The 9,451-nt window shown below is 34.1% G+C and overlaps 1 protein-coding gene across 5 annotated transcripts; it reads right to left on the reverse strand.

Moving 5' to 3' along the window:
* Positions 1-352: 352 nt before the first annotated feature.
* LOC102590701 (major facilitator superfamily domain-containing protein 12-like) lies at positions 353-8,361 on the reverse strand. Of its 5 annotated transcripts, none has more exons than XM_006359075.2 (13): positions 7,919-8,361; positions 6,456-6,662; positions 5,668-5,737; positions 5,031-5,227; positions 3,687-3,762; positions 3,499-3,582; positions 3,339-3,418; positions 2,791-2,917; positions 2,594-2,653; positions 2,433-2,483; positions 2,165-2,323; positions 1,221-1,353; positions 353-858 (listed from the first exon to the last, which is right to left on the reverse strand). In XM_006359075.2, exons 2-13 carry the CDS (start codon positions 6,617-6,619, stop codon positions 686-688), a joined length of 1,374 nt encoding a protein of 457 aa, XP_006359137.1. In that variant the 5' UTR covers positions 6,620-6,662; positions 7,919-8,361; the 3' UTR covers positions 353-685. The 5 variants fall into 5 exon arrangements, with proteins under 5 accessions (XP_006359137.1, XP_015169775.1, XP_006359135.1 ...); XM_015314289.1 differs by having other exon boundaries at positions 6,456-6,661; positions 7,910-8,361; XM_006359073.2 differs by lacking the exon at positions 7,919-8,361 and adding an exon at positions 7,729-7,882 and having other exon boundaries at positions 6,456-6,661.
* Positions 8,362-9,451: the final 1,090 nt, after the last annotated feature.

A 9,451-nucleotide genomic window follows, 5' to 3' on the forward strand; every position in this document is an offset into this window, starting at 1 on the left:
TCACTTTTTTTTGTAAGACAAAAATTAGTCCCACACAATTATTTTCAGTTGTATGAAACACCTAGTAAAATTTCTCAAATAGACACATATTTTTCTAAAAAATATTTAGTTACTCAAGATTATTCACTTCTAACTTTGTCCATTAAAAATGATAGGAACTTGAAAGCTACACATATGACCAAAAGTTTAGTGCCATTTGCAATTTGTTAGCAAACAACAGGATTCAGTCACTTTCTTTCCATGCAAAGTCAATCTTCTGCTAGATATTAATTAATTATTACAAGTAGTTTCTGGTTACATGTCACTTGAATAGTTTTTCACATGACTGCATTTTTTTTCTTAGTATAATAAATAATAAAAGAAAGTGCACAGATAATATTAAGCCAGAATAAGAAAACAAATACCATCATGTTACAAGAGTTCTACAGCAAGAACATCTTTCTAGCTCTGTACATTTTTTGACAATTTAATTTCAAGACTATAGTTCTTCATATCATTGTACATATACAGATCAGAACATGTACAAATAATCCCTAAGTTGGTTGAAATTGCCCAGAAAGAAGCTATAAATGTTCTGTATAATCTTTGAACTAACTGGTGTCTGCTGAAAAAAAATCATCTATCAGCAAGGCTTGAATCCCTTTCTTTAACATGACTTGATTATAAGATCATCAGTATTTAGGTGTTAACCCAGTAGAGGTTCTTCCAGTGGCACCAATATGGGTGTCTGGAGGTTCATACTGCAGGTGACTATTACACCAAGGAGTGCACAAACTGCTGGAACGAGACCTAGTGCATACCGATTGAGGGAGAAGAAATGGTAACTCGGACTGCAGTTGTGCAGTTCCGGAGTGGATCCTGCATAAAAACATGACAATTGCCAAAGTAAATAAAGATTTGTCCGATGAAAGGAAACTACAAATAATCTAATTAAGAAAAGGGAAATGAATTTTGTACCTTACTATAGATTTTTAAAAGAAATTTTCTGGTAACAAGTCTATCGTAAAGTAAAAAGATCTCTGATAGAAGTTTATACGAAAATAAGAGGGAGAAGCAAAAAATTATTGGCAGATAAAAAGGCGTTAAGGAAATTTAGGTGGAGCTATTTCACTAGTTTTCCCCAGACATGCTCAACAATGGATGTTGAAAAATTAGAATGAATTTGCATTGAAGCTGTGCATTGACTGAGATAACAGAGAGATTTGGAACCAAATACTTACTCTGGTACGACTCAAGAATGAACAAAGCCACCCCACATATCATTTTATCCATAAAGCTCAATGATCCATACACAAAGGCACAGCCATTGAGATCTCGGCCAACCAAGACACTTTGCATGCCCACTCCAGTTACCTGTTAAATCACATCGGAAAGAGGTGCACATGAAGATTGTAATTGTAGAATTTATGATCACAATGCATGTTTTACAATGAAACTGAGTATCATAAATCACACTCCTTCACTATTTCCCCCATTCAATGACACAATAAAGAGCCTGGCTTCCTCATGGAATAATAGAAACTATATACATGTTTGCAAGGCATGCAGCTGAACCAAATTCCACAGTTCAGAATATTATTGCCCACTCTCCAGTTAAACAAGTTCGTTGTTAGTTAGGAGCTTCATAGAACTCAAATAAGTGACAAAAATTAAGCAAGAAAACACAATAATAGAGTTCCTTGTTAAAAGAATATCATTAAGAAACAAATGGAAAATTGCCTTTCTAAGGAGATAATTATATCCACATAAAAAAGGTGACAATTAGGTTAACCACATAGAGAGTCAATCAATGTTTGAAAGAGTATTTGGGCCATATAAATTTATCATAAGTGAATTTTGCACGTAACGAGAGCCTGAGATGTTTCAAAATGGTTTTGTATCATGCTTAAATAGAAAGTATTGACCATCTAGTAGTTGATAAAGGCATTGTATGGAGCACCTCTCTAGCCTATGTCAGCAGAAATAACCAAAACTATATGGACCAATAAACCAAAGCTTAAACTTTTCACTCAGTTAAATAATTGATGCCTTATGGTTGACCACCCACCCATCTGTGTTCTTTAGAAGTTTAATGCGAAAAGTAGATATGCTGTAATAGGATAAATTGCTAAGATAAAGTTTCAAGACCTGATATCAAACTAAGCTCATAGAACATTAACCTTACCATTATCAAGGCATTTGCTATGCCAATGAATATCGACAAGATATACATATATGCGTTCATGTTTCTTGGAAGCAGGAGTATTCCTATGCCACAAAGTACCCAAAGGAGACCTCCTGCAGTATAAAAGCCCTTCAATCGCTGGCTTGTCCACTTAATCTCCTACATATAATACAACTATCAGAGCAACAGAACAGGCAAAAAAAAAAAAAAAAGAGGGTCTGGAAAATTCAGAGATAGAACTGATGAAAAAGTTCTGCTCTGTATGGACCTGTAGCAGGATGGATACAACGAAGCTGCAGACAAAGATGATTGCAGGGACCTATCAACATCAATTAAAGAAGGAACAAGTGTTAGTATTGTATTTCTTCCCTAGCCTCTCTTCACATAAAATGTCTTTATTTTAAATGGAAACAATGCTCAGAAAGATACCAAAGCTTTTGACGATAGACTCATCTGCAGGTCATTGATCACATAGAAAGCAAGAAATGCCTGCAATGCAAACAATTACAAGAACTTTATTGGTTATGAAACCAAGTGAATGCTTAGGAAAAATGATTCAAATGAAATCCATGTCATCATTGTAATATCTATTGAAAAGAGCTAAATTCAAAAGAAACAATACTCACCTGGGAGACATTAGTCACAAGTCTGGTAAGCACGTAAACAAGAGCAACTTGGTGATATAAAATTTTCTTAAACCAATACATCCAAGAAATTCTAACATAACCTTTAACATGAGCTTCTAATTTCAACCTGCCCAAGAAAGGCAAATATTAGAGTGAACATCTAAGCAGAAAATTATCAAAAACTACCCCCTTAAACTGACAGCTCAAGGTACTTGAAAGCAATCTCCCATTTCGAAGTTAGCATAGTTCTCATTTTTTTTCTTATGTATCCCAATTTATTCTTCAGGATGGAATTTTATTTTTCATCGGAGTTTTACACAAATGAAGCTATATTGTTATGCAGAAAGAAAAGCTGAACAACTTTGATGAATGCCTAAGCTGGTTAAAGGTTAGATCCATCAAAACTCTCAAACAAAGTGATTTTATCCCCAATTCATCCAAGCAATCAAAAAAATTGCAAACAATTGCATTTTCATGAAAATTCAGTCCAAGCAACTAATGCAGTCAATGCATTCACTCAAAAATAGAGAAATAAGACATGTGCATACCTTGGCTCTCTGGTTCCGATAGCAAACACAACAACGAAGCAGCTTCCAATGAAAATTGATATATATGCAATCCAACGATACTGATCATTCAAAAAGTAATGAGAACACAGCCAAAAGAAAGTATTAGAATAAATAGAGTAACAACTGAAAAGTCACACACCTGATTTTCAACAGCAGCAGGTGTCCCTGCTCCGACGTTATTGAACACAACAAAAGCAACTGCGTATAAGCTAAGGTTTGCAACCTTCAAATTCATCACGTTCAAACAAATGTAGAACGAACCAAAAGTTAATGACTGCTCACATGTATAAGGAAAATTTGCATGAAGTCATGGAGGAGATCACCAACCATTGTAAAAGCATTGCGGCAACTAGCTAAAACTACTCTGCTTGTCGAGTTCAGTGTAATGCAGTTCACCATTGACCTACAGCAAGCATACATCTTGTTAAGAAATTACAAAGAACTATCAGCTAATCTTTGGGTTGTGCTTGGTAAAATTTCATAGTGGGGTCATGTTCTAGAAGATTAAAGCTGTCCTTCTCAAGTTATTACAATTTAGTTAATAACTAGCGATCTACAAATTTGAGGTAAAGTTTATCATGTTAGCAGAGCAATTACTTGTCTGAAGGAGGTAACTTCATGATAATTATCAGGATCCTACATAGCTTCAGTGCGCAAAGGAGATGGTCAGTCTAGCTAGTTCAGTTGGAAGAATATGTTCTTACGGACATTTGAGTGAGTGGCGGTGGAGGAGGATCAAAGGAGATAGATATGGAATACAAGTTTGGTATTAAAGAATGAACAGATGTAGTTCTTACGGCACCGCTATTTGAGAGGAAACCATAAATAGACTGAAAGACATTTTCCCGAGTTCACAAAACAGGGGATAAGCACTGGTGTTGTGATAGAAGTCCAGAAGCAAGCTATATTCACCAGCTCTATACAGGTTACTATCCATAGCAATCAGGAAGCTATGTAATGAAAGCAGGGAATAGAGTATCACAGTCCAAGTCCATGGTACACATTGTCAACTTTGGCCCAACTGGCCTCACAACTGTCTCTTGGATAATTCACATCGAGTTCAAAAGTACACTTACCATGTGAACACATCCTCTGTATTATAAAGTACTTTACTTTTCTCTCCCTTTCCGATGTGATATTTGCCTAAGATGTTTTCTTTTTGTGGGTTGAATTTGCCTAAGATGTGAATACACCACCTCTTTGGAAGCTTGCTAGCATAGAAGCCTGTTAGTAACTCCGTCATGACAGTCAGATACAACCCCCGTATGAACTTAGCTTCCCTGTCATAGGTTTGTCTACCATCCTATCATAGGAGTCCAGTTCTAATACTATATTTCTCAGGCCAAGCCATTAGTTTACTGCAGCAACAGGAGAGTATTTCTTTTTGATAAACATGGAGAAAGACAACTTTTTTTGCGGTGGAAAGTACATGGATTGTCATTCGCATTCTTATTGCTTATAACTTGAGGAGGAGAAGGAGGACATCAATTAGCTGGTGTTTTTTTCTATAAAGGATTGATGGATCTAGATCTTTTACTTTCACAGAAAACTGCCCTCCAAATAGTAGACTAATATATTAAGCCTGCCATAAGAAGGTTTTCAGGAGTAAATGGGAAAACTTGGCAGTCTTATAATATTTAGAACAAGAAGATAGATAAGAGCAAGCATTACATGTGTGATACTTGAGTAGCAGCCCATCCCACATTGAAGATTGCAGCGAACACGCTGTAACCAATAGTTTGCAGCATGGCCGAATCAGAACCGATAAGTTTGCAAGGCAAGCAACCGCCAAACACAGAAGAAAATGAGACAGCAACCAGGAGAGATCCTGCAATATGCCATACTTTAAAATGCCCGAATCTGTCTATCTATCAGGTAGAACAACAAATATTAGTTAGAAGGTTCAATAATAAAAAAAATAAAGGTATGCACTACTATCTGGGGATAGAGGCGTAGTTGTTATTACTCCTGAAAAGACTATGTGCTGTTCTCATGTCAAAAATTACTTATTGCATTTAACCAACCAATATATTATTAAGACTGCATAAATAAGGAATACTCACACAAGAAATACTATACATTTTATAACAGACAAGCATATGTTTAGATGAGAAATGGTGAAAATGGTAGAGCATGTTTTCATCTAGCAATGACTTCATGACCTCTTTTAGGAAATGACATTAAAATATCTTAACATGTTTTTCTTAAGTCATCTCATCCATTTTCCAGGAAAATACAAAAGATGCTTTAAACTCAGTAGGTGATATAAGGACAAAGTTTAGGTAGTAGTTATGTTCTTGAGAGATACCAGTTCCCCAGCAAATATAGTAGTCAATCCATCTGCAACTTGACCTGAGAGCATTACAACTGCAGCATCACTGAGAAACAAACATGGTATACATGAATACACAATCAATTGCTTCACAAACTACGGTATCCTATATAGTATATACCCTTTTCTTTTGAGTTTATTTAGACATTTGGGGGGGGGTAATGAAACGCTAGGGACACAGGAGTGTAGAAGTCACATGCTTGACAAATTGGGGAGAGTGCAGTAGTGGCCAACATGAATGGGGTGAATTAAGGACAAAATTCCACTATTAGAACTGAGAGCCCGGTAGCGAGCCCTTTAAATGTCATTATACAATGTTAGTTAGATGCGGCATGCTAACAGCAGCATAACAGGGCAGTGCTCAGTTCAATTTTCATATGCCCATCCTGAGTGTTGTATCCCCAGTATAGCTGGCTGCAGATATACCCTATGATTGTATACAAAAATGAAACCAGTCTTTCTATTTAACTAATTAGAAGCTAAGCTCCTAGTAGACTCCATTGAACTCATAACATTCACACAACACACTCTAAAGTACATAAAGTTGTGGTAAGCATTAACTCAAGAATTGTGAAAAAGGTGGCTATATGTTAGATTGCTATCAGCAGACGAGCTACATCACAATACAGTAAAAGAGGTACATGATAATTTTAAGATGCAGGAGCCAGGAAGGGGTTTTATTCTTTTTTGTCTTAATGCTAAATAGATTATTGGAAGACACATGCTCATCAGAGTACCTAACAGCAAGAAAATAATTAACAAACCTGGGGGATAATCCAATATCCGTTAGAAAGACTAAGAGATAAGTGAACCAACAGGCTGAAGTTATGTCGTTGAGCATGTGCCCAATGCCGTAATAAAAGACTGAACACCTTCCGAGGGGTTTTGTCAATGATTCATCATCCTCACTATGATTAATCATAGTCATAGTGCTATAGAAGTTTTGGCGGTGCTTCGATGAATGGGAAACCTGCAATCCAACAGATGAGGCTTCAGATGCAAAATTACATTGACTTAACCACAGACAATATTCAGGGAGAAAATTGAACCACACAACAAAACCAACAAAAGAAGTAATGAAAGGATACAAAGCAGATTCAACACTCTCACCTCGAGTTCTAACAAAAGATTTACATCTTGCAATCTTACACAAGTAGTGATACTAAACACATCTTGTTCAAGGTTGATGGTTGCACAATACACCGTACATACACCAAATATAGCATAACCAAGAAACTAAGATCACACAACAAGTGAGGATTTCAAATAACTGAACCACCATAGAGGCATGATGGAGACACAAGTATGTTGGATCCAAGTCTCAGCAAAAGAAGGGTATCAGATAGTGAATTCATACAAATAGTTATGTTTAGAGGAAATACTTTACTCTAAACTTGACTTATTAATAAACAATGACAAGTATTTAAACAGACTCCTATCAGCTTTTAAATAATTACAAGATATCCCAACTGTTTGTTAAGTGATGTCGACGTTTTCAAAACTGCATCATACATCATTCATAGATTTTCTCCTTTCCTTCCATCATGACAAGAGCAATTATGACTAAATTAATACTCTGCTTAGCCTTGCTTATACGTATCAATCACTAGTTGTACTCCCTTAAGGACCACTCTTGAAGTAATAAAAATTCACTTACTTAGGACTTGCTTAAACTTTTAACCAACTGCTTATAATATCCTCTAATACTAGTCATGATTTGATGCATAAAAAATGAACTAGATTACCCCAACGCCTTATCTTTATGGATAACGCTTGGGATCAAGAAATCAGCCCTACTAGTAAACCCATCTCTCTCTCTTAAAAAAATAAAAATAAAATATCACCATACTCTGCAACCAAAAACCAGAAAGTTAACCTCTTTACATGTTCATCTTAATCCCTCCTAAAAAACAAAAGGAAACAACAAGGAAGCTTACACAATATCAATTACCCAAATAATCATACATACAAAATGAAAAACAAAAAAAAAGAACAATTTTTGACGAAATTGAAGAAGAAAAATTGTAAAAATTATACCTGGGTTTTAGGGTGAAGCTATGTAGAAGAAGAAAAACCCATGATTTATATAAAGAAGAAAAAACTAATCTTGGATCCACAACAATCAAAACTCAAGCGCAAATAAAAAAATAAAAAACTTTCTTGCAACACAAACCAATCAAGAAAGTAGAAACAGTTATTAAGCGTGATCTAGACGCACCAAAAGAGAAAAAGGGCAAACCCCTTCTGTTTTTTTTCTTCTTCCTTCACTGCCACCGCTTATTGAAACCTTGAAAAGCCCCCTTTCACCTATAGCAGTTCACAAAAACTGAAAGCAATAAAAAATGATATCTTTTTTTTCTCATTTCCCACCACTGACTGACATTCTGAGAATTTTGTTTGTCTTTTTTCAAGATTTTAGGAAGATATTAAGCAATTGAGAGTTTTTGGTGCATTTGGAGTCATTATTATTTATTACTGTGTTTGTCGATTGATGTGGGGGGCTTCCTTAAAGTGCCGTATCTTGGAAATTAGCTAAAAATTGAAAATAGAATATTAGAATCTAAACTCAAAATTAGAAAATGTTGAAAAGATTCTTATCTTTTTCTTTTCTTTTCTTTTTTTCTGAAAAAAAGATTCTTATCTTCAGTTAGCCACAACCTCACCCTCTAATTTTTTTTTTAGCATTTTTTTATTTGTGCGTGTTGTTCTTATATAAGGATCATGTTAATTTTTTTATATCATTTCAATTTTATTGAATATCACCAAATTAGACTTACAAAACTATAATGACCTCACCGCTTAGTTCGATGGCTGTTACCATTTTGACAATTTCAAGTCATTTTTATCACCCTTAGTTAAAAATTACATGTTACTCTCCATGTCCACTGGTGGAAGGTTCAATTTAGAGTGCTTACGGGATTAAACTAATTTTTACTTTCAACTTAGATTCATAATTAAAAAAAAAAAAAGAATAATATAAAAATAATAACAACAACAATAACATACCCAATGATAATAACTAATAATAATGCATATAAAGCTTATAAAATATATTTTTTTTCATGAAAATAAGTCGTGATAGAATATTCTTCATGTTGAAGGCCTCAAGTTTGAAATCTCTCATCAGCAAAAACGACAAGTTTGTTTTTCTGAAATAAGCTGCATACCAAAGGATAGTAATTGCACCCACATTTTTTAAAATAAGTTTGACTTGACTGAAACCATAATCTATTTTATGTAACCAACTCATTCAAAAGTAACATACAAACCATTTACTATTAAACTAAACAAATTTGGTTGGGGAACTTTTATCACAAGACAAAATAACCTCATACATAATAAACATTTAAAAGTATTACCATAGAAAATAATTCCTTAAAGTGATTATTATCAGGTGCTTGGTCGTAGAATTGATTGAAACTCAAATTTTGTTTTTAAAATGTGAATAAAACTTTAGTTCCAATTTTAAATTATGATTTGAAATTTTCAAAATGTAAGATTGCAATTTCAAATTATCACTTCGATTTTTAAAAAATGTAAAACTTAATTTAAAAGTTCTTATTTTGTAAAAAAAAAAGTCTGCCATTTTTAATTTTGCAAAAAAAAAAAAAAGACTTATGCTCGTGAATATATTATTTTTATAATGGGAGAAAATTATATTAAAGAATAACTAGTAATTATTATTATTGATTATTTTTTGATTAGTGAATACTTATAAAATTAAGTGTATCGGGAAGTTCGTAATAATATGTAATTACAA

This window comes from Solanum tuberosum, unplaced genomic scaffold (assembly GCF_000226075.1).
Source record: "Solanum tuberosum cultivar DM 1-3 516 R44 unplaced genomic scaffold, SolTub_3.0 scf00284, whole genome shotgun sequence".
In the NCBI taxonomy this organism is placed as follows: domain Eukaryota; kingdom Viridiplantae; phylum Streptophyta; class Magnoliopsida; order Solanales; family Solanaceae; genus Solanum; species Solanum tuberosum.

Bases quoted from the DNA above. Each gene is read 5' to 3' on its own strand.
- LOC102590701 (XM_006359075.2), bottom strand. From the start codon at position 6,619: ATGACTATGATTAATCATAGTGAGGATGATGAATCATTGACAAAACCC. The intron at 2,324-2,432 runs GTCCATACAGAG...TATTATATGTAG, and splicing joins TTGTATCCATCCTGCTACAG to GAGATTAAGTGGACAAGCCA. The intron at 859-1,220 runs GTAAGTATTTGG...GTTTTTATGCAG, and splicing joins CATTCTTGAGTCGTACCAGA to GATCCACTCCGGAACTGCAC.